The sequence below is a fragment of the Bombina bombina genome, chromosome 10 (genome assembly GCF_027579735.1).
Source record: "Bombina bombina isolate aBomBom1 chromosome 10, aBomBom1.pri, whole genome shotgun sequence".
In the NCBI taxonomy this organism is placed as follows: domain Eukaryota; kingdom Metazoa; phylum Chordata; class Amphibia; order Anura; family Bombinatoridae; genus Bombina; species Bombina bombina.
The window spans coordinates 206771122-206797178 of record NC_069508.1 but is presented as its reverse complement, the minus strand read 5'-3'; the positions used below and the strand labels follow the sequence as shown (position 1 = coordinate 206797178).

The 26057-nt window shown below is 40.1% G+C and overlaps 1 protein-coding gene across 14 annotated transcripts in view; it reads left to right on the top strand.

Moving 5' to 3' along the window:
• The window catches only part of DOCK7 (dedicator of cytokinesis 7), a 695569-nt gene that overhangs the window by 76549 nt on the left and 592963 nt on the right, over window positions 1-26057 (top strand). For all 14 annotated transcript variants that reach the window (XM_053693655.1, XM_053693653.1, XM_053693652.1 and 11 more), the window contains exons 7-9: window positions 8472-8557; window positions 22463-22529; window positions 24031-24180. In XM_053693655.1, coding sequence (XP_053549630.1) covers window positions 8472-8557; window positions 22463-22529; window positions 24031-24180 — 303 coding nt within the window. The remainder of the gene's footprint in view (window positions 1-8471; window positions 8558-22462; window positions 22530-24030; window positions 24181-26057) is intronic.

Sequence of the window (26057 nt, the reverse complement as noted above, 5' to 3'; positions counted from 1 at the left end):
CTGGCTGAGATAATTTCCGACATTACGGGAGGAAAGGGTCATTTCCTCCCTCAGGATAAGAGGAATAAGCAGAAGGGACGTCAGAGTAATTTTCGTTCCTTTCGAAACTTCAAGGGTAAGCCTTCCTCTCCCTCTACAAAACAAGAATAGTCCAAGCCTTCCTGGATGTCCAACCAGTCGTGGAACAAGGGAAAGCAATCCAAGAAGCCCGTCAATGATTCAAAGTCAGCATGAAGGGTCTGTCCCCGATCCGGGACCAGATCTTGTGGGGGGCAGACTGTCCTCCTTTGCTCAGGCTTGGGTTCGGGATGTTCAGGATCCCTGGACGGTGGACATCGTATCCCAGGGATACAAACTAGAGTTCAAAACTGTTCCTCCCAGGGGCAGGATTCTTCTCTCAAGATTATCTGTAGACCAGATAGAAAGAGAGGCGTTCTTACACTGTGTTCAAGATCTTTCCGACCAGGGAGTGATAGTTCCTGTTCCACTCTTCCCTTGGTTCAAGAGGGTCAATTTATGACAACAGTAGATTTAAATGACACGTATCCGCATGTTCCCACCCACAGGGATCATCACAAGTTTCTGAGGTTTGCATTTCTAAACAAACACTTCCAGTTTGTGGCTCTTCCATTCCGCCTTGCCACAGCTCCCAGAATTTTTTCAAAAGTCCTGGGATCCCTGTTGGCAGTGCTCAGTTTGCGGGGCATTTCAGTGTGGCACCTTCTCTGGTGCAGGCGCCATCCTTTCAACAAGCGAACTCCCACATGGAGATGTTATCTTTCCTGCGCGCTCACGGATGAAAGGTGAATTTGGGAAAGCGTTCCTTAATTCCAGCTACAAGGGTAGTTTTCTTGGAAACCATAATAGATTCCCTATCGATGAAAATATTTCTGACAGAGGTCAGAAAATCAAAGATTCTCGATTCTTGTCTGAGGCTTCAGTCCTCTCCTCGGCTGTCGGTGGCTCAATGTATGGAGGTGATCGGTCTGATGGTAGCTGCCATGGACATCATTCCGTTTGCCCGTTTCCACCTCAGACCTCTGCAGTTATGCATGCTCAGGCATTCTCTTATTTGGTGGTTGTCTCAGGATCATCTCTCTCAGGGAACCTGCTTTTGCAGCCCCACCTGGGTGATTGTGACAAGGGATGCCAGCCTGCTGGGATGGGGAGCAGTCTGGGGCTCTCTAAAGGCTCAGGGGACTTGGACTCGGAAGGAGTCTGTTCTCCCCATAAACATTCTGGAGCTGAGGGCAATCTTCAATGCTCTCCTGGCCTGGCCTCAGTTAGCTTCGGCTCGGTTTATCAAGTTCCAATCGGACAACATAACCTCAGTGGTTTACGTCAATCATCAGGGAGGAACTCGGAGTTCCTTGGCCATGGTAGCCAAGATTATTCAGTGGACGGAGTCCCACAACTGCTGTCTATCTGCAATCCACATTCCTGGAGTGGACAATTGGGAAGCGGATTTTCTGAGCAGACATACCTTTCACCCGGGGGAGTGGGACCTCCATCCGGAAGTGTTTTCCAACTTGATTCTCAAATGGGGACAGCCGGAACTGGATCTCATGGCATCTCGTCGGAATGCCAAGCTCCCGAGGTACGGGGTCGAGGTCAAGGGATCCTCAGGCTGTACTGATAGATGCTCTAGCAGTCTCTTGGAATTTCAGTCTAGCATACCTATTTCCTCCGTTTGCTCTCCTTCCTCGGGTCATTGCTCAAATCAAAGAAGGGGGGGGCGCCGGTGATCCTCATTGCACCGGCGTGACCTAGCAGGATCTGGTATGCAGACCTAGTGGAGATGTCATCTCTCCCACCTTGGAGACTTCCATTGAGAAAGGACCTTCTACTTCAAAGACCCTTCCTTCATCCAAATCTCGTTTCTCTCAAACTGACTTCTTGGAGATTGAACGCTTAATCTTGTCTAAGCGGGGGTTTTCTGAGTCGGTCAATGAGACCATGTTTCAGGCTCGTAAGCCTGTTACCAGGAAGATTTACTACAATATATGGCGTAAATATCTGTATTGGTGTGAATCCAGAGGCTACTCTTGGAGTAGAATTCTGATTCCTAGAATTCTGTCTTTTCTCCAAGAGGTTTTGGAGAAGGGTTTATCTGCAAGCTCTTTGAAGGGTCAAATATCTGCCTTGTCTATTTTGTTACATAAACGTCTGGCGGATGTACCAGATGTGCAATCGTTCTGTCAGGCCTTGGTCAGAATCAGACCTGTGTTCAAACCTGTTGCTCCTCCCTGGAGTCTTAACCTTGTTCTTAAAGTTCTTCAGCAGGCTCCATTTGAGCCTATGCATTCCTTAGATATTAAAATGTTATCTGGGAAGCTTTTCTTTCTTGTTGCTATTTCATCTGCTTGTAGAGTCTCAGAGCTCTTGGCGTTGCAGTTTGAGTCGCCTTACCTTATTTTCCATTCGGATAAGGTAGTTTTGCGTACTAAGTTAGGATTTCTCCCTAAGGTGGTTTCGGATAGGAACATTAATCAGGAAATTGTTGTTCCTTCTTTATGTCCTAACCCATCTTCTCATAAGGAACGTCTGTTGCACAACCTGTGATGCGTGCATTAAAATTCTACTTATAGGCAATGGAGGAGACTTGCTTAATCTGGAGAGGTACCACTATTTTAAAACAGGGAAAATAGCAACCCATGAGCACATGACTTTAATATGGGAGGGTAGAGGCCTTTGACCATATCTGTCGGTAGGGGGAAGAATGCCCTTACCCTGATTTTCTGTCTCCTGGAGGTACAAACATAGACACGCACCCGTTGGGGCTCCTGGTATAGTTTCATAGTGGGGGTTTGTGCACCAATACAGCAGCATGGATAGCACACATGAATGCTTCACCCCCCTAATTCCCCTTCCCCCCCAAATGATGATCCCACTTTCCCTCCCCCCCCCCTTTTTTTTCTATTCTCCTCTCTCCTCTTTTTCTCCTTTCTATTGGTTCCTTTCTATACTTTTTATCTTACAATATGTTGCACTCCTCTCCAATTTTCCTTACTGCAGAAACGGGGTGATTTTGGACCTTCACCTTGTTAAAAAGTGCCTGTTCATAGGCACTTAAATAATCCTGGGTATGAATGAATATCCAGGTAGATTTATAACAGAATCATTTGCTAATATTCAAGGTTGTGTTGTTTACCATCAAGCTGTAGAATGATAATAATGAACGATATGTTTACTTTAGGAGTAACTGAATAATATACACTGTCGGTTGTAATGATAGTGCAACTACATTGAATGTAAACTCCTGTATAATGCTCTCTTTATAAGCTTGTTTGTGTTCATTCAATAAAGCTTTTTTTTTTTTTTTTAATTCTACTTACTCTGTTTGGGGTGTTTTCTGGGAAATGTAAGGGGCTGAAAGCTACAGCTACTTCTCTTTCTTTTTGGCTGAGGAGTATCATTCGCTTGGCTTATGAAACTGCTGGACAGCAGCCTCCAGAGAGGGTCACGGCTCATTCTACGAGGGCTGTTTCCTCTTCCTGGGCATTAAAAAATGAAGCTTCTGTGGAACAGATTTGCAAGGCTGCAACTTGGTCCTCTCTTCACACTTTTTCAAAATGTTAAAAAATTTGATACTTGTGTCTCGGCTGAGGCTTCTTTTGGGAGAAAGGTTCTTCAAGCAGTGGTGCCTTCTATTTAGGTTCCCTGTCTTGTCCCTCCCTTATCTGTGTCCTTTAGCTTGGGTATTGATTCCCAATAGTAATTAGATGATCCGTGGACTCGCCATGTCATTAGAAAGAAAACAAAATTTATGCTTACCTGATTAATTTCTTTCTTGACACGGTGAGTCCACGGCCTGCCCTGTTTTTTAAGACAGGTTTTTTGTCATATATAAACCTCAGGCACCTCTGCACCTTGTTACTTCCTTTCTCTCCTTTACTTCGATTGAATGACTGGAGTTGAAGGGAAGGGAGGAGATATTTAACACCTTTGCTGTGGTGCTCTTTGCTGCCTCCTGCTGGGCAGGAGTGATATTCCCAATAGTAATTAGATGATCCGTGGACTCTCCGTGTCAAGAAAGAAATATATTTATCAGGTAAGCATAAATTTCGTTTTCCTTCTTAATATGAGGAGAGTCCACGGCTTCATTCCTTACTTGTGGGAATACAGAACCTGGCCACCAGGAGGAGGCAAAGACACCCCAGCCAAAGGCTTAAATACTCCTCCCACTTCTCTCATCCCCCCAGTCATTCTTTGCCTTTCGTCACAGGAGGTTGGCAGAGAAGTACAAATCAATTTCCCTATTTATACCCTTGGGAATGAATGACTCTAGTTTTTTTATCCAAAAGGCTTCACGCCTCTTAAGGAATAATTCCCTATTGCCTCCTCTTCTAGGAATGAGTACATAATCAATAATTTGAAACCTCAACTGTGAGATAGTATGACCTTTTTTCAAAAAGTGATGTGCAACAGTGGCATTAAGGTCATTGGTCCTAATGTTAGATTTATGTTGAAAGATTCTATGCCTGACCCGTTGGGTCGTCTCACCAATATAGATAGAATCCTTGAACATAAATCTAATATTAGGACCAATGACCTTAATGCCCCTTTTGCACATCACTTTTTGAAAAAAGGTCATACTATCTCACAGTTGAGGTTTCAAATTATTGTTTATGTACCCATACCTAGAAGAGGAGGCAATAGGGAATTATTCCTTAAGAGGAGTGAAGCCTTTTGGATAAATGAACTAGAGACATTAATTCCCAAGGGTATGAATAGGGAAATTGATTTGAGTGTATTTATATAAAGGCTTATCCCTGGGTGAAATCGTATATTGTTATGTGATATATTGTGCATTGTCTTTGATTGAATATGTTTACTAGATCTGCTGTATTTCATATCTGTGTAGATGTGTTTTTAGATTTATAAAGTAATTTCTTTATTTGAAAAATAAAGATGTTCAGGTGTAGACCACTAGGGGTCAGTATATACAAAGGTAAATGACCAAAAGGTATGTAGAGTGCTAATTAAAGAGGTGTGGTCTCACCTGTGTATAGGTACTTAAGGGAGGTGAATGGTTGTATACACTGCTTGAACATGAGTAAGGGGGGCCTAACCCGAAAAGTCATTCTGTTTTACCACTCTTTGTTACCCATGTAAATGGAATAAAAGGTTTGGAGATTACCAGTTGTGCTGCTGTGTTTCTGTATCCAAAATTACATGGAATATCGGTTGGGGAAATCAATCCCAGTGTTCCGTTCAGATCTCCCTGTTCTTAATTTTTGTTTCTTAAGCTCTTATGGGGAGGTTTTGACTTTGTCACTCCCTTGTCCATGGGGAGAGAGTGTCCTAGGGAGGTCCGTGGGTTGGCAGTTTCCTTCCAATTATTCCTTCAGTTCCTCAGTGAGCATTCTGCTTGGAGGATTTGGTCTTCTAGGTTCATACCAGTTGGGACCTCTCAGTGGGGAGATCTTCATTTGGAGAAGGAGAGTTCCTCCTGCTAAACGGGGGTGTCTCGTGTTGATAGTGGGCGGAGGCCCATTTCGGCTCATTGCCAGTGACCCTCTCTATGAGCGTACTCTTAAGGCTCAGGCGTCCCCTACAATCATTCTCTGCTTGTATCTAATGGGGAGACGATCAAGCTTTCAAGGCATCAGTATTAGCTCCACTGCTTCTGTAGCAGAAGGTGGGTTTAAACCCAGGTGGGGCTCAGGCCTTTTCATCCAGAATATGCTAGACATCTAGCATTCCTTAGAGGTTTCTTTTTAACCTTCTCTTTCGGCCATGTCATGCTTTGTTGTGGATCGTTCGATCCTAGCAGGAGCAGGCGTCAGTGAGACGGTTTGCTCCGTTTATATCTACAAGTTGTATCGCAGTTTAGGGGCTTCACCTTCATGGACCTTGTTACAGGGATCTGCTGGAGCAGGGTCCTTGTGTTCATCACAATCTGGATTCTCTGAGGCTGACTGCATGGAATTGAACGCTTAGTTTTAGCCATGAGAGTTTTTTCTGAAAGGATTGTTGATACTCTCGTTTTAGCTCATAAGCCAGAGTATCGTTGCATCTATCGTAAGGGGCGCAGGACCTTCTTTTTCTGGTATGAAGATCGGAGATTCCCCTGGCATAAGGCCAGGTTTTCCAGGATCCTTTCTTTCTCCAGGATGCTCTGGAGAAGGGCCTTTTCTGTTGGCTCCCTTAGGGGACAGATTTCGGCCCTATCTGTTTTCTGCTTGAGAGGCTCACAGAAGCTTCCAGATGTCCAGTCTTTGGCTCAGGGTTTGACTAGATCAGGCCTGTGTTTAGATCTAGTGCTCCTCTTTGGAGTTTACATCTTGTTCTAAGTTTTGCAGAAGGCTCCGTTTAGGCTTATGCATGGTGTGAAATTTAAAATTTTCTGTCTTGGAAGGCTCTTTTTTTCTACCGACTATTGCTTCGGAGCGCAGAGTTTCTGAGATGGCTGCCTTGCATTGTGAGTTTCCTTACCAAGTAGCTAAGACTACTCTTCATACTGGGTTAGGTTTTCTTTCTATGGTTTGTTTTAGATCACAACATCAATCAGGAGATTGGAGTTCCTTCCTTGTGTCCTAATCCTTCTCTTTGAAGGAGCGGTTACTTAATAACTTGGATGTGGTTTGGGCCTTGAAGTTCTATCTTCAGGCTACAAGGGTGTTTCATCAGTCTTTTTCTTTGTTTGTGCCTATTCTGGGAAGCATAAGGGGCAGGAACCCTCGTCCGCTTCTTTGTTTTTCGGGTTGAGAAGCATTACTCGCTTAGCTTATGAGTCAGCGGGACACATGCCTCCTTAAAGGATGAAGGGTCATTCAACTAGAGCTGTGGCTTCCTCTTGGGTCTTTTGCGAAAGAGGCCTCTATGGATTAGATTGTAGGGTGACCTGTTCTTCCTCACATACTTTTTTCAAGATTTTATATAATTTTACATTTTTACTTCGGCAGAAGCAGTTATTGGAAGAAAGGGTTTTGCAGGCTGTGGAGCCCTCAGAACAGGGTCCTCCTCTCTTTCTACCCTATATGTTTCCCACAAGTAAGGAATGAAGCTGTGGACTCTCCTCTTATTAAGAAGGAAAACATAAATTATGCTTACCAGATAATTTACTTTCCTTCTGTATGAGGAGAGTCCACGGCTCCCGTCCGAATTCTCCGTTGGGCGGATTTAACTTTGGTTTTGTTCTTCTGGCACCATTTGTACCCTGATATTTCTTCTACTGTTCCTTGTTCCCTCTGCAGAATGACTGGGGGATGAGGAAAGTGGGGGAGGTATTTAAGCCTTTGGCTGGGGTGTCTTTCCCTCCTCCTGGGGGCCAAGTTCTGTTTTCCCACAAGTAAGGAATGAAGCCGTGGACTTTCCTCATACAGAAGGAAAGGAAATGATCTAGTAAGCATAATTTGTGGGGTTTTTTCTTTCAGATCCCCAAGACTTACACCATTGGAAAGGTTAGGCGGTTACCTTTCCAACGGTGGGTCGAGGGGGGGGGGGTCTGTAGCTGCTTAGATGCCTGAGATACAGGCTTCTAAGCCACATGCCCCTTTTTCCTATACTTGTCATTGTCATTTTTAAATAAAGTTGCACAGTGACATCATCACGTCACTGCACATAACGTGAATCCCCGGCGATGCCTGTCACTATACAGGCCCGATTGCTGGGGTAGGAGCGGATGGGAGCCCCATATCTCCCTCAAGGTGAGAAAGTGCTAGCCACGACTCTGCGCTGTCGTTGGCACCTGAGTAGGAAACAATGCGATGGCTCAGAGCCGTCGTTAGTACTGAAAGGGTTAAAGGGACATGAAGCCCAAAAATGTTCTTTTATGATTGAGCATATGATTTTAACCCGTTTGCCAATATACTTCTATTGTCTAGTTTGCTTCATTCTCTTGGTGTCCTTAGTTGAAAAGCATACTTGGGTAGACTCAGGAGCAGCAAGGCATTACTGGTAGCTAGCTTCTAATTGGTGACTGATCACAAATGCCTCTTGTCATTGGTTCATTATATATGTTCAGCTAGCTCCCAGTAGTGCATAGCTGCTGCCTCAACAAAGGATAGTAGAAGTAAATTGGAAAGTTATTTAAAGTTGTATGCTTTATTTGAATTGAGAAAGAGAAAAATGTTGGGGTTTTTATGTCCCTTTAAAGGAATCTGAAACACAATTTTTTTTCTTTCATGATTCAGATAGCGCAGCAACTTTCTAATTTACTCCTATCAAATTTTCTTCGTTTTCTTGGTATCTTTATTTGAAAAGCAGGAATGTAATCTTAGGAGCCGGCCCATGGATCAGCTCCTGGTTAGCACTTGGTTGGTGGCTAAATAGATAATAGAAGTATAATTAGAAAGTTGCTTACAATTGCTGCTCTATCTGAATGCTGAAAGAAAATATTTGGGTTTGATTTCCCTTTAAGTCTGAAAATGACAAATATTGTAATCACAAGGTGTTTACTGCCCCTTTAATATGGGTTTGTTTTCGTATCGTTTAAAACATAATTTCTTTGCATTTTATATTTTTAGGAGGAACCTATTGAACGACTGACTGTTCCTGATGTGCCAAAAGAGCATTTTGGGCAAAGGCTTCTAGTAAAATGCTTAACTCTTAAGTAAGTGTTTGCTCTGTGCAGCATTTTACAAACAATACTGCTGGGTTTTCATGTAGTTTAAACACTGGGTTTTTTTCTTTACTGGAGGGTAAATACATTTAAGGGGACATGATACCCAAATATTAAATCACATGAAAGTGATGCAGTGTAACCAGTGCTCTCCACAGAAAATGTTGCCAGCCAGGTGTCATTATAAAATAGCCGGTGTCATCATGATGTAGGTGGGTGTCATTATATATAAAATAGCCGGTGTCATTATAAAATAGCCGGTGTCGTCATGATGTAGGTGGGTGTCATTATATATAAAATAGCCGGTGTCATCATGAAGTAGGCGGGTGTCATTATATATAAAATAGCCGGTGTCATCATGAAGTAGGCGGGTGTAATTATATATAAAATAGCCGGTGTCATCATGAAGTAGGCGGGTGTCATTATATATAAAATAGCCGGTGTCATCATGAAGTAGGCGGGTGTCATTATATATAAAATAGGCGTGTGTCATTATGAAGTAGGAATGTGTCATTATAAAGTAGCCGGGTATCATTGTAAAGTAGGCGGGTGTCATTGTAAAGTAGGCGGGTGTCATTATGAAGTAGGCGGGTGTCATTATGAAGTAGGCGGGTGTCATTATGAAGTAGGCGGGTGTCATTATATATAAAATAGGCGTGTGTCATTATGAAGTAGGAATGTGTCATTATGAAGTAGGCGGGTGTCATTATGAAGTAGGCGGGTGTCATTATGAAGTAGGCGGGTGTCATTATGAAGTAGGCGGGTGTCATTATGAAGTAGGTGGGTTTCATTGTAAAGTAGGTGGGTTTCATTGTAAAGTAGCCGGGTGTCATGAAGTAGCTAGGTTGGGGCAGTGTAAGATTTTCTAATATTATATCATTTTCTTCTATCCAAAGCTTAGAACATAAATGTATTGAATGATAATTTATGCAATACAAATTTTACATTTTTAATATTTGCTAATTCTAGCTTAATAATGGCTAAAATTTTACCCTGATGTTATGTAAAATCTGCCGGGTGATGCACCCGCTAAAAAGGTCCTTGAGAAAACACTGATAACTAAAAAGCTAACTAAAAAAGTTCTACATAACAATGGAAAAGGTTTTACCTCAACAATTCCTCAGAAGCCAAATCCCACTGTAAAAGGACTTTAAGCAGCCAATCATGATACTAATCCTGGGAATTGCAAGGGAGCGTGCATCTGACGTGCAGGCACAGTCACGGTATTTCCGCCTTCAGTTTAAAGGGATACTAAACCCAATTTTTTTATTTCATGATTCAGATAGAGCATGAGATTTTAAGCACCTTTCTAATTTACTCCTATTATCATTTTTTCTTTGTTCTCATGCTATCTTGATTTGAAAAATCAGTACTGTAAGCTTTAGAGCCGGACCATTTTTTGTTCAGCACTTGGGTAGCACTTGCTGATTTGTGGCTAAATGTAGCAAACCAATCAGCAAGCTCTACCAAGGTGCTGAACTAAAAAATGGGCTGGCTCCTAACCTTTTATTGCTGCTTTTTCAAATCAAGATAACATGAGAACAAAGAAAAATTGATAATAGGAGTAAATTAGAAAGTTGCTTAAAATTGCATGCTCTATCTGAATCATGAAAGAAAAAAATGAGGGGTTAGTATCCCTTTAAGGAAGGTTACTATGAAATCCCACAAAATCACAATAAAGCAAACTGTGAACTCAGCACTGATGAAGCTGATTGGCTGTTTTTTTTTCCACCATGACAGTAAAAAGATTAGCTCTGGGCCAGAGAGCACTTACTCTGGTGAGCTGACGAAATGCTGAGGTAAAATATCTTCCTTTTTAACATAGAGATGGTGATATTTTGTTGTCTGCTTTTTACAGTGATGCTGCATCACTATCATTATATTTTGTTTATTGCAATAGAAGTTGCATAGACAAAAAATTAAATTCAGAATTAGTTAGTTAAAGGGACACTAAACCTTGAAAAAAAGTTTGGTTTAATCGCTCTATCCATATATAATAATTATATTTGTAATTAGCATTGCGTGTCAGATTCTTACCGTTATATAGATATGCTGCTCCAAAAATTTATTGATTTCCAAACCCACTGTTCTCAGATTATTTTTCATGCACGAATCGTTTATGATAACCTGAGTTATCAAAATGTCTGATTTTGTGCGTAATGCGCATGCGCAATCTTATAAACTCGTCATCCAATATGTCACGCTCCATTGAAACAGCAGATCGTCTGAATCGATATGTGCAGACAGATGTTAAAGCGGAATAGGCCAGGTAAGAACATCGAACTGCACTGCGATAATGACCCTTACAATAACGAGCATTAAAATAACTAAACTCAAAGCTAAAATCTGTGCATGTGCGAATAACCGTATCGTATTGCGCATGCGGCGGGTGACAAAACAGGATAATAATTATATGCACGAAAACGTAGTATGATTGGAGATTCTTTTTGGTATTGAAGGCACTATAAACAGGGGGCTTCGGTGACATCATTCTCTAGATCAAAAATATAATTTTATTATGCTTCTAACGCTCGTTTTCATGTCAAAGTAGGTAAGTTTTGATATATAAGGGTTGGTGATACGATTGTGATGATATTCTTAAACTTAAAAATGCTAAGTTTTGGAATCCTTTAAATAAAAAACATGTCTGCTCTTTCCCATTAGTGATATTTTCTGGGCAGCTGTGAAGTAGCTTAACAGCAGTTTGAACTTAAAGGGACGGTGAAAACAAGATTTTTTATTGTTTAAAAAGATAATCCCTTTATTACCCATTCCCCAGTTTTGCACAACCAACACTGTTATATTAATATACTTTTTACCTCTGTGATTACCCTGTATCTAAGCCTCTGCAGACTGCCCCTTATCTCAGTTATATTAATATACTTTTTACCTCTGTGATTACCCTGTATCTAAGCCTCTACAGACTTCCCCTTATCTCAGTTATATTAATATACTTTTTACCTCTGTGATTACCCTGTATCTAAGCCTCTACAGACTTCCCCTTATCTCAGTTATATTAATATACTTTTTACCTATGTGATTACCTTGTATCTAAGCCTCTGCAGACTGCTCCTCATCTCAGTTATATTAATATACTTTTCACCTCTGTGATTACCCTGTATCTAACCCTTTGCAGACTGCCCCTTATCTCAGTTATATTAATATACTTTTCACCTCTGTGATTACCTTGTATCTAAGTCTCTGCAGACTGCCCCTTATCTCAGTTATATTAATATACTTTTTACCTCTGTGATTACCTTGTATCTAAGCCTCTGCAGACTGCTCCTTATCTCAGTTATATTAATATACTGTTTACCTTTGTGATTACACTGTATCTAAGCCTCTGCCGACTGCTCTTTATCTCAGTTATATTAATGTACTTTTTACCTCTGTGATTACCTTGTATCTAAGCCTCTGCAGACTGCTCCTTATCTGTTATTTTAATATATCTTTTACCTCTGTGATTACCCTGTATCTAAGCCACTGCAGACTGCTCCTTATCTCAGTTATATTAATATACCTTTTACCTCTGTGATTACCTTGTATCTAAGCCTCTGCAGACTGCTCCTTATCTCAGTTATATTAATATACCTTTTACCTCTGTGATTACCCTGTATCTAACCCTCTGCAGACTGCTCCTTATCTCAGTTATATTAATACACTTTTTACCTCTGTGATTACCTTGTATCTAAGCCTCTGCAGACTGCCCCCTTATCTCAGTTATATTAATATACTTTTTACCTCTGTGATTACCCTGTATCTAAGCCTCTGCAGACTGCTCCTTATCTCAGTTATATTAATATACCTTTTACCTCTGTGATTACCCTGTATCTAACCCTCTGCAGACTGCTCCTTATCTCAGTTATATTAATACACTTTTTACCTCTGTGATTACCTTGTATCTAAGCCTCTGCAGACTGCCCCCTTATCTCAGTTATATTAATATACTTTTTACCTCTGTGATAACCTTGTATCTACTCCTCTGCAGAGTGCCCCTTATCTCAGTTATATTAATATACTTTTTGCCTCTGTGTAGAGCTGCAACAACTAATCGTCATAATCGATAATAGATTATAAAAATAGTTGTCAACGAATCTCATAATCGATTAGTTAGTTTGCAATTAGTTGGTCTGTGCACAACACCAGCTGCTTCACTCCAATGAGCTCCTGCACATGGTATTGTGTTTTATGGTTATGTCCTTAGCCTAAAGGACGTCTACTTTTCACTTTTTCAGGACAGTATACGTTTACAACTACCCCAGGCTTATGTGCAAGTCATATATAATAGTCATCATTTGTATTGTTTATATTAAATCTGGTGATTTGGAACTATGCTTTGCATAATATAGTGCCAAGCTTGTTATTTACACCTTGCCCCTAGACTGATGGGAGTTATTCAAATTGATGTGCACTATTATCTGTTTGCACAATTACTAGCGTATTGTTTGCTATTGCTGATTATATGTGCTGTATAAATAAATGTGTAAGGCTTTGTCCTGTTATTGATATACAGTCCTTAGCGCTTCTGATTTGTTTTTTATTGTTTTTTTATATTTTTAATATATTGTGATTAAAATGTACCAGATTCAACCTATATGTGTATATCTGTTATTTTTAGAGCGGACTAGATATTTCCCCCTAACATTATAGCTGGTTATTTCCCATTGCATATAGATATTCAAGATAATTTTTATGTAAGAATGAAGTCAATGGTTACTTTATTGAGAGGCCCCTTGCCAAGGTAGAAAACACTTAGCATTGGTGAAGAGCTAACAAAGATAAATATCCCACTTTGGTGAAATTGACAAAACCCTACTCATACATCTCAAGCACCTCAACACCATCTTAGTGCCTTTTCTCTGCTGCAGGAAATATATCTGCAAACAGAGAACCAGCCTTAGACAGAAGCATGTGGACATGTTGAGAATTTTGCATTTCAATGCAAAGTTTCTGAAAGAGTGAATAACAGAATGTTATTAACAGTGATAGTCTAACTCTTTCTAGTTCTACCTCTTTTCAAACAGGTTTTGTTTTTGTTTTGTTTAATTATAAAACTGTTTTCTGCTGCTTAAAAATTGGACAAACCGTTGTGTTAATGTAAAGTTTTAGTCTGAAGTTTATATTTGTAACACTCAGTATGTGGATTTTATTTAAAATATAGGATACAATTATTGATTCTTTTTTTATCCGATTAGTCGATTAATCGAAAAAATAATCGTCCGATTAATCGATTATGAAAATAATCGTTAGTTGCAGCCCTACCTCTGTGATTACCCTGTATCTAAGCTTCTGCAGACTGCTCCTTATCTCAGTTATATTAACATACTTTTTACATCTGTGATTACCTTGTATCTAAGCCTCTGCAGACTGCCCCTTATCTCAGTTATATTAATATACTTATTACCTCTGTGATTACCCTGTATCTAAGCCTCTGCAGACTTCTCCTTATCTCAGTTATATTAATATACTTTTTACCTCTGTGATGACCTTGTATCTAAACCTCTGCAGACTGCCCCTTATCTCAGTTATATTAATATTCTTTTTACCTCTGTGATTACCTTGTATCTAAGCCTCTGCAGACTGCCCCTTATCTCAGTTATTATTATTATTATCAGGTATTTGTAGAGCGCCAACAGATTCCGCAGCGCTGTAAACATAGTCGGTGTACAGGATAACTTTTGTAAGGGTCAAGTGGGTAGAGGGCCCTGCCGAGAGTTTCACTGTTATAGTCGGCTCTTATGAAGCGATCTGTAAACAGCTGGGCCCATAGGCTTACATTCTAAGGGGTTCAAGGGGAAAGCAATGGCGTTAGGGAAGGTTAGTGTTGGTTGTATGCATCCCTGAATAGTAGAGTTTTTAGGGAGTGCTTGAAGCTGTTAAAACTAGGGGAGAGTCTTAAGGAGCGAGGCAGGGAATTCCACGAGATGGCCAGTCTGAAGAAGTCCTGTAAACGTGAATGTGAGGAAGTAACAAGAGAGGAGGAGATCCTGAGCTGATCGAAACGGACGGGACGGAGAGTATCTGGAGACAAGTTCTGAGATGTAGGGGGGAGCAGTGCAGTTGAGAGCTTTATATGTCAGGGTGAGGATTTTATGTTTAATCCTAGAGGCAAGAGGAAGCCAGTGAAGGCATTGGCAGAGAGGTGCAGCAGATGAAGAGCGACAAGTAAGGAAGATGAGCCTGGCAGAGGCATTCATAATGGATTGTAAAGGAGCTATGCGGCAGCTAGGTAGACCAGAGAGGACGGAATTGCAGTAGTCGAGGCGGGAAAGGATGAGAGAGTGGATTAAAATCTTGGTTGTATCTTGTGTAAGGAAGTGTCTAATTTTAGAGATGTTTTTAAGGTGGAAGCGGCAGGCTTTAGCCAAGGACTGAATGTGAGGAGTGAAGGAAAGATCTGAGTCAAGTGTGACCCCAAGACATCGGGCGTGCGGGGTAGGGGTAATGATGGAATTATCAACAGTTATAGAAATTTTGTGGGTGGAGACATTGGAAGAAGGGGGAAAAATAAGGAGTTCAGTTTTGGAGAGATTTAGCTTAAGGTAGTGAGAGGACATCCAAGATGAGATGTGAGAAAGACAGTTAGTGACACGGGTTAGTAAGAAAGGAGGTAGGTCTGGTGCAGAGAGGTAGATTTGGGTGTCATCGTCATACAAATGGTATTGAAACACATGGGACTTTATTGAGGAACCTAGTGACGACGTGTAGATTGAGAAGGGGACCAAGGACAGAGCCTTGAGGTACCCCAACAGAAAGTGGTAACGGGGCAGAGGATGCTCCGGAGAAGGCTACACTAAATGTACGGTTAGTCAGATAGGAAGAGAACCACAAGAGAGCTGTGTCACAGATGCCGAAGGATTGGAGGGTTTGGAGCAGAAGAGGGTGGTCAACAGTGTCAAAGGCTGCAGAAAGGTCAAGGAGGATAAGCAGAGAGAAGTGGCCTTTGGATTTTGCTGTAAGTAGGTCATTGGTAACCTTGACAATTGCTGTCTCTGTAGAGTGATGGGAACGAAATCCAGATTGCAGTGGGTCAAGAAGAGAGTTTAGTGTAAGGAAATGGGATAGATGTGCGTAAACTAGCTTTTCCAGGAGCTTTGAGGCAAGAGGGTGTAGGGAAATAGGGCGGTAATTGGAAGTGGAGGTTGGATCAAGGGAAGGTTTTTTGAGGATAGGTGTGACCAGTGCATGTTTTAGAGATGAGGGAACTATACCAGTGCTGAGGGAGAGGTTGAAAATGTGTGTGAGTATGGGGGGGAGGGTAGAAGAGAGGGAGGGGAGTCGCTGTGAGGGGATGGGGTCAAGGGGACAGGTAGTGAGGTGGGAGGACAGTATAAGGGCAGAAACTTCATCCTCATTAATAGGGGCAAAGGAGCTGCATTTTTGGATATTTGGGTTTTGGGTGATCGTGAGCTTTTGAGGGGGTGGGGAGATTGGAAGTATGTTGAGAGCTGATTTCACTTCTGATGGAGTCAATTTTGTTGTTGAAGTGGCTTGCAAAATCTTGAGCTGAGAGAGAGGTTGTGTTAGGAGGTGGGGGTGGGCGGAGAAGAGTGTTTAACGTGTAGAACAGATGTTTAGGGTTAGAGGAAAGAGTAGAGATGAGATTAGAAAAATATTGTTGCTTATAAAGATTAAGGGCAGAATAGTAGGAGTTCAGGATGAACTTGTAGTGAAGAAAGTCAGCTGAACTCTGGAATTTCCTCCAATGTCGCTCAGCAGTACGGGAGCATCTGCATAGGTATCGCGTCAGAGGAGTATGTCAGGGCTGAGGATTAGAGTGTGGTTTCTGAGCTAAGGTTGGAGGGGCCAGAGTGTCAATGACCGATGTAAGGGTGGAATTATACTGGCAGATAGATTGGTCAGGGCAGGAAAAGGAGGTGATGGATGAGAGGAGAGGTTTGATGGAGCTAGCGAGCTGATGCAGATCTAGTGACTTAGTGCTCCTGTGAAGTTTGGTGTGAGGGTTAGAGGGAGGCGGAGTTGTAGGTAGGGAAGTGATGTTGCAGGTTAGGAGATGATGGTCAGAGAGAGGAAAAGGGGAGTTTGTTAAATTTGAAAGAGTGCATGGATAGGTGAAAATCAGATCAAGTGAATGACCATTTTTGTGAGTGGGAGAGTCGGTCCATTGTGACAGGCCGAAAGAGGAAGTGAGTTGAAGTTGTTTTGCAGAGGAGGAAGTGGGATTGTCAAGAGGGATGTTAAAGTCGCCAAGAATGAGGGCAGGGGTGTCTGAGTAAAGGAAATAAGGAAGCCAGGCAGCAAAGTTATCTAAACATTGAGTTGGGGAACCAGGGGGGCGGTATATGACTGCAACACGTATAGAGAGGGGAGAGAAAAAACGAATCATGTGTGCTTCAAATGAAGAAAATGTGAGTGAAGAGAAGTGCTGCATTTGTTGGAAGGTGCAACGAGAGGAAAGTAAAATACCGACACCACCTCCTTGTCTATTGCCAGACCTAGGAGTGTGGCTGAAATGGAGACCCCCATGTGACAGTGCAGCAGTGGATGCTGTGTCTGAAGCAGATAGACAGGTTTCTGTAAGAGCCAGAAGGTTAAGAGAGTGGGAGATAAAGAGATCATGGATAGAAGTTAGCTTGTTGCAAACAGAGCGAGAGTTCCAGAGTGCACAAGTGAAGGGGGAGGGGTTTTTAGATGTAAGAGGAATGCGATTAAGGTTACCAGAGTTTAATTTATGAAGTCTATTGAAAGGCACACAAGGATGTGAAAGGTTAGGAGGTTGTGAGGGACCAGGATTAGGGGAGATGTCGCCAGCAGCTAGTATGAGCAAGAGGGAGAGTGACATGAGATGAGAAGCAGATTTGCAGTAATGAGACTGTTGTTGGGCTGAAGTGCAGGGGGGAGAGAAAGTATTTAGGAATAGGTAGAGTTCATGAGTACAAAAGTAAGGTGAGTATAAGAGAAATGGGCTAATGAACAGTGCTGGTGGGGAGGGAGAAGGAGTAATTGAGTAATGTAGTTTGTTATAGAGACAAGAGGTAGCAAAAAGGAATATGAAGCTATTGAGCATTATTATGAAAGTGGGAACCAAGTAAACACATAAGACACAGTGTTACAGCAGCACTTGCAAAAGGATACAATGAGATACATAAAACACAGTATTACAAGAGTACTTGCCTTGTGTCTTGCCCCTTGCCCAATCCTTGTTCAATTATTGTATAATTCTTAAAAATGAGTGCCTCACTAAAAATGTGAACATATGCTATTGTTAAAAAGTACACAGCCCTGTAAGCAGTGCACCCCCTGTGCAGTGCACATCCCTTAACTAGTCTGAAATATATGCAGGCAGGGCAGTCAGCTGAGTCCTCTAAATTTAGTTGATTGCTAATCAGACAGTTGGTAAGGCCAACTGCTGGTCCTGAGCGGAAACTGCTTCTGATCTGCTTAGCAGCGCTAGTTGCACATGATCCGAGTCATGTGATTAGCGGGTTTACGCTCGGCACCAGCAGTGTTCTGCGGGTCCTGAGAAGTACTTCTCCTGTGTGTTTAACACCATTTGTGTCAAGACTGGTAAAGTGACATGCTCTAGCGAATTAGAAACCAAACTATACCCAAAATATGCTTCTTTACAGTTTAATGAAAATCCTTTTTTTATTCATAGAGGGAATTTAATTAACTTCATCAAAGGAACACTTTAAAAGCTTTCATTTAATCATTTAATCTTAGGGCAATTGTATCATCCCAATAAGCAGTGTCACAGGTAAATGTAGCATGTGCTATCTAAAAGATCAGGTTTATAACCTACTGAAAGGAGCGCTCTGAAAATAAGAAGTGAGTTTATAATCAGAATGACCACTGCAGGGAGCTATTTGGCTCCACATGATGATTAGATGGATCCATCTTTCTATAATTAGAAAAGCAAATCTATAAATTTGGAGCCGCAGTTTTCAAAACAATTTCAGCTTTAATTTTGTTTGGGGAAAAAATGTGCATTAAATCATACTATTAAAGCTTGTATTATCTTTTTTTTACTGAAAATCCCTGTTTTTATTATTTCTAATTTACGTAGCTGATTCATTAAGCAGAGGGGAGAAACGATTTAATGAATCTGAACACAATTTAGGCAGGTGTAAAGTTCTCAGTGAAAAATAAAGTTTAAAGGGACATACAAGTGCACAAAGAGAACATTTTATTAGTGCACTGTGGCTTGCACATAACTTAATACATGCAAATGTGGTTAAACACATAGCTAAAGACGGCTGCAGAGCAGCAGTGCACTACTGGGAGCTAGCTGAGCAGATCTGGTGAGCCAATGACAAGAAGTGTGTAATCACCAATCAGCAGCTAGCTCCCAGTAGTGCATTCTTGCACCTGTGACTACCTAGGTGTGCTTTTAAACAAATGTTGCCAAAAGAAGATGTAAATGTGATGATAGAAGTAAATTAATTATTACTTTCATATCCATTAAATATGTAGTGTGGGTTATTTTTATACAAAAGACTAGAACTAGATCTAATGAACTTCTAAAGCTGCGCACCACAGGATATATTGAAAACTATGGTCCTGCAGTTAGAATATTGCATAAATGTGTTGCTTCTTGTACATAATTATTTAAAGGGGCAATAAACACATTGCGATTTGTAACTAAAATGTTCAGTTATGTGTAATGAAACAACACATTTCTTTTGCCCCCTTTTCACGTAATTTAGCTCTGAAAATTGAGCAATTTCTAATTCTCAGTATATGAAAAGCCCCCTTCCAACTTCTCAAGGCTGCTACACACGTCCCTCATTGGATTTAACTGATAACCACTGAAAACTATATACTTTATACTAACTTTATGACCATGACTAGCCTTGTTGTCTGCAGACTAAAGCCCTTATTGGCTCCTCCATTTAAGGCAAATGGTGGGCAGAGTTTAGTTATTGAAAAATAATTGCAGATTTTTTTAAAAAAAACATCAAGACTTGGCTGTTATGTTATTCAACGTCAACACTACAGAAATGTGTTTACTGTCCCTTTAAATCTATTCTAGAATAGAATTTTAAACAACTTTTCAATGTACTCACAGAATAAACGTATATGCATTTGTGATTGGCTGATGGCTGTCACATGGTATGTGTATGCATTTGTGATTGGCTGATGGCTGTCACATGGTATGTGTATGCATTTGTGATTGGCTGATGGCTGTCACATGGTACGTGTATGCATTTGTGATTGGCTGATGGTTGTCACATGGTACGTGTATGCATTTGTGATTGGCTGATGGCTGTCACATGGTACGTGTATGCATTTGTGATTGGCTGATGGCTGTCACATGGTACGTGTATGCATTTGTGATTGGCTGATGGCTGTCACATGATACAGGGGGAGTGAAAATAGTTTGAACTTCAAATGAGTAGTAGATTTTAATGGTGAATTTTTAAGAAAAGATAAGATTTTCCTTAAAGGGACACTAAACCCAATTTTTTTTTCTTTCACGATTCAGAAAGCAACTTTCTAATTTGCTTCCATTATCAATTCTTCTTTGTTCTCTTGCTATCTTTATCTAAAAAGCAGGAATGTGATGCATAGGAGCCGGCCCATTTTTGGTTGAGAACCTGGGTTATGCTTGCTTATTGGTGGGTAAATGTAAGCCTCCAATAAGCAAGCGCTATTCATGGTGCTGAACCTAAAATGGGCTGGCTGCTAAGATTTACATCCCAGCTTTTAAAATAAAGAAAGCAAGAGAACGAAGAAAAATTGATAATAGGAGTAAATTAGAAAATTGCTTAATGTTTCATGCTCTATCTGAATCTTGAAAGAAAAAATTTGGGTTTAGTGTCCCTTTAAATATTTTGATCAATCCCTATCTCTTTAGCTCTTAGCAGGACATAGCTGGCGATAGCTGGTTACATACACATGTCGCTAGTGGTTGGCTCTCATTCTGAGTTTTTACTTGAGTTATTAGTTATTTGTAGAAGCACCAACAGATGCTAATGCATTTATAAGGGTTAAACATCTAGTTAAAGGGTCATTAAGCACTAAATAAATGCTAACTATAATGATGCAGTCAAAGAAAATATTAGTCTTAGAATAACAAGTAGATGTACTTTTTAAAGTTTCATTACCTGTTTAAATAGTGACAAATTAAGTGAAAAGTTTTAGTGTCTATAAAACAATGGGAGCTGCCATGTTGTAACTTAGGTTACCTTCTCTGCTGTGGCCAATTAGGGACAGTTATAAATAGGTCACTAGAGTGTGTAGCCAATGGCTGTGTGGCATATAACAGTGTATTGCACTCCAATTTCTAGCAGGAACTGAAAAGTTCACAATTTCAGAATGCAATTACAGGAAAAGGGGACAAAATAAATAAAGTATATTTCTGATATTTTTTTATGTATACAATTTATAATTTTATATTACCATATCAAAGTGTTTAATGTCCCTTTAAACAAAGCTACCAGCAAGCATTTGTGCAACAGTAATGTATTATTCTAATGCATTTTATAATTGCTTATCTCCATTTAAATATTTTAGCCGAGGTTATACAATAAGCGGAGCACTAAAATGCAAACCAGCGGTATGGAGCATTAACACGGTTGACGTGCATTTTTCTCTGCAATTAAAGTGGATAGTTAACATTTAGCTAGCAAGCGGTGGTATGGTGCTCGCTATAGTACTCATTTTAGATAGCTTGGAAGCGTAATTTCCATCAGGTGATAGATTTATGGGAGGGAACACGCTAAAGTTATTTTCTGTAGTATTTTAAGGTGTATTTAAATTAAAAATATTAAGTGAGAAAAGTTAACGCCAGGTTTTCAAAAGCTTTTAAAAAGAACAGGTTGCACACAAACTTAAAACTTACCTGGTGACTTGTAATACAGACGCAATGAGAGTGCTACTATCGCTCTGCTCCATCCATTAAAGGGACACGATACCCTAGGGTCGCCACCCGTTCCTTAAAATACAGAACACTTATAAGTTATACATGCTGCAGGGTGTGCAGGGAGGAATATGAATAGTGCTGTTCAGAAACACAATACATGTTCCTCCCTGCACACCCTGCAGCGTGTGTAACTCATAAGTGTCCAGGAAAACATGGCTGAGGTAGCAACCCTACGATACCCAAACGCTGAAGCACATGAAAGGGATGCAGCATAGCTGTAAAAAGCTGACTACAAATATCACCTGAACATCTCTAGCGGAAAAAAGAAAGATGTTTTACCTCAAAATTTCCTCAGTAACCACATTCCATTGTAAAGGACTTTAAGCAGCCAATCAGGATGCTAGTCCCAGAACTTGCAAGGGAGCGTGCACCTGGCATGTGCAGGCACAGTCATGTTATTTCCTTCCTCCGTATAAGGATGTTTAGTGTGAAATATCATGAGATCACATTAAAGCAAAGTGTGACATCAGCAATGATGAAGCTGATAAGCAAAACAAAAATAAACATGCAGCTGCAGGATACACACAGCACTTACTCTGGTGAGCAGAAGAAATTGTGAGGTGAAATATCTTCCTTTTTTACATAAAGATGTTCAGGTGATCTTTTCTTGTCAGCTTTTTACAGTTATCAGTTTCATGTGATTTAGCATTTGAATATTATGTCCCTTTAAACGTACAGGGTGTGCTATATATGCAGCAGGTGCGTTAAAATCCTTTGGTCAAACATTTTAACCTATAAATTGCAGCAGCATTAGGTTTTGCATGGGGATGAGTGCAAAATAATGTGCTTGCACTTTCTCAACTGCGTTATATTTTACAATCTAGGACTTTATGCGGCAAGTTTTGTACTTTCTGATTTAAGACTGATAGTTTGTGTCCTTTAGTTTTAAGGCCTAAAGTGAGTTATTTTTGTTTACGCTGGAGCATGAAAATTTGTGAAAAAAAAAGTTTTGATTGTTTTTAGTTCCTTTAGCTATATCCTAAAATAACGCTTTTTTATCTTCCCTATAGATTTGAAATAGAAATCGAACCAATTTTTGCAAGTTTAGCTTTATATGATGTCAAAGAGAAGAAAAAGGTAATGCATATATTTTTATATTTATTGTAAAGTATGTTTTATATATAAACACAACAAACTGCACTCCTCAGGACTCGCTAACAGGCCACGATTTTCAGATTGCCTTACGAAGGGCCATGATATTCAAGTTTCTTCTCTGTTCTAGCAAAAAACAGGGTGTTTCAAAATGTATTACAGAGCTTTATCTTTTAAAAAAAAAACAATGTCCCTGTATTGAATAAAGTATTTTTTCTGTGGGAGTTGTCCCTGTCACCCAGTACATAATCGTGCACTTACTGTTAGTCTCGCCTTAAATGTTCACAGCTCGTGCTTAACCCTTTTTATGCAACATAAAATGTTTAACTGCTGCTTTGTCATGCACGTGATAGAAAACAATGAAGAAAAAGGTCCCTTTAATAGACATTTGCGAGCAGCTGATTATATCACCTGTGCTTCAGACACCCTTGTCTGCGCTTATTTAGCTGCCGTGTGAATGTGTTCTATGTTATCAGCACAATATTATGCATCAAGCTGCTGGTATTAGACACATATTATTTTCATGAGTCAGACAGAACATACAATTTTACAATAGTTTCCAGTTTACTTCTATTATAAAAATGTACTTCATTCTCAGAGTATTCTTTGTTGAAGAGGAAACCTACATAGGTAGCATGAACTATATGGCAGCAGATTTGCAAGAATGATTTTGAGCACTAGATGGCAGCAGTGTTTACGCAATGTATTACATTCATGTGCACGCTCCTAAACCTACCTCTGTGTGCTTTTCAACAAATTATACCTATATATTAAAGTAAATTTGATAATAGAAGAAAATTGGAAAGTTGTTTAAAATGTAATGTAATGGTCACAATAATAGTTATAATTACATTTTTATTAGTTTACTGCACAGTTTTATATAAAAATATTCTGTGTACTTTAATGAGCACTGGATTAGTAGACAGAAAACACGTGATCGTTATTGTCAGTGCCCTATAAACAATAACTAGTCCACAAAGGAAAAATAAGTTTTTATAGAACCAGGAGGTGGAGCGCCCACTTCTAATAATAATAAGTATATAGGAACTGTTAATTAGACCAATCACATGAAAGTATGGTGCGCTAATGCTAATGCTGCTCTTACAAAACTGTGAAACGTTAACCTCTAGCTAAGTAAGGTGTAGCGATTGTTACGGTATTCAGTAAATGGCATGGGTGTTAAACTATAGTTCACAGTATGTACCAGTTCTTAAGGAGATTTAATAGGGTCTGCATTATTCACACCACTGAAGTTGCATTTTCATTGGTACTTTCAAGGGCATTTTTGTGTGAAGTTGATGCGCTATTTGGCAACGCCATTTTGCTTACTCCTCAAACTGTGTCTACAAAGTTGCATTGTTCCCCAACTGTGGGGGTAAAAAGTGTGTATAGTGTCTGTAAATAAGTTTATAGAGTAGTTGTACATATAGAAATCTGTAATGGTTTTATTGCATTGGTTTTTTTATTAGCTCATTTTCCTCTTTAGATTTCAGAAAACTTTTTCTTTGACCTAAACTCTGAGCAAATAAAAGGAATGCTGCGCCCACATGCCAACCCTGCGGCTATTAGCACATTGGCAAGGTCTGCCATTTTTTCCATCACCTATCCTTCCCAAGATGTGTTTTTGGTGATAAAGGTGAGTTTTTAGTTTGTTAAAGGGACATTTTATATATATATATATTTAAATAGTTCATATCAGCCATTCGGATTAAATAAGCTAAAACAAACTCTTTTTACTTGCACACTTTCTGAGACACCAGCTCGTACTGTGCATGATATAATACACAGGGGATTAGGGGAAGGTGCACTCTCACCAACTTAAGTCAACTGCCAGGGTGCTATAAAATCCATATAATAATAAAAAAGCACTCACTGGGCTTCAGTCATCTGTTCAAACAAGAGGGTGGTTTATTATGACATTTCGGGACAGCACAGAATCCCTTCCTCAGACTACAAACATTGTGTGAAAAAGCCAAACTGATATAGGAAAATCCCTCATACCCCACCTACTTCTGAGCCAATCATGTTGGATCAGATCATTAGTGTCTAATCATCATTGTCTGTGTGCATATTGAACAATGTGAAATGCAGGTATCCAAATAGGAATGTAAATAGACAAATGTAATAAATATTCATGTAACCAGTATGTATAACCAGTGTAAAACTATTTATAAGAAAATAAATAGGAAAATGAAAATGTAAAGAAAATCAAGGAGATCTCAGTCACAGGTCATTACTTGAATCTTTCTACCAGTTGCCATAGAGATGAAAACATAAACATATCAAGATAGACCCATAAACACAAAGTGATCAAATCATGTCTCTGATTCCTGTGTCAGAGTTAAATGCAAGTGTTATAACCACTGCTTCTAGAGACAAGCCTCACACTCTAATCAAATACAACAACCTGATTTTAGCACAGTTACAAGCCATATTCACCAACCGTGCATCCGATCGTGTTTCCATTCTTACGATCACATATACTTTAGAGGATCCAGGACAGCACAAATATGTCCAAAAGCGGTCACCTGCTATTTATCCAATATTGAAATGCTACACGCAATATAAATCCCTATCTTGCAAACTTATAAGCCGTCTATATTACATCTGTATGCTTCCGTGTATGTAATAACACACACCCAAGGGGCGGGACAGTTACCATAGTTACCATGCCTACATTAAAATGTTGTGTCTGTCACACTGATTTCCATTGGCCTATTGAGCAACCCTATGGGGTGGGATAATTACCATAAAGCCATCTGATAGGATCATCCTTCAAAGATAGTATTTCTTCTGTTATGTGTGATCAGTCCACGGGTCATCATTACTTCTGGGATATAACTCCTCCCCAACAGGAAATGCAAGAGGATTCACCCAGCAGAGCTGCATATAGCTCCTCCCCCCTACGTCACTCCCAGTCATTCTCTTGCACCCAACGACTAGATAGGATGTGTGAGAGGACTATGGTGATTATACTTAGTTTTTATAACTTCAATCAAAAGTTTGTTATTTTACAATAGCACCGGAGTGTGTTATTGCCTCTCTGGCAGAGTTTGAAGAAGAATCTACCAGAGTTTTTACTATGATTTTAACCGGAGTAGTTAAGATCATATTGCTGTTTCTCGGCCATCTGAGGGAGGTAAAAGCTTCAGATCAGGGGACAGCGGGCAGATGAATCTGCATTGAGGTATGTAGCAGTTTTTATTTTCTGAATGGAATTGATGAGAAAATCCTGCCATACCGTTATAATAACATGTATGTATACTCTACACTTCAGTATTCCGGGGATGGTACTTCACTGGAATTACTCTGTAAAAAGTACATTAAACCTTTTAATAGGTATTTATTATGTTAAACGTTTTTTGCTGGAATGTAGAATTGTTTGCATTTTCTGAGGTACTGAGTGAATAAATGTTTGGGCATTATTTTTCCACTTGGCAGTTGCTTGTTTTAATTGTGACAGTTTCGTTTCTCTCTCACTGCTGTGTGTGAGGGGGAGGGGCCGTTTTTGGC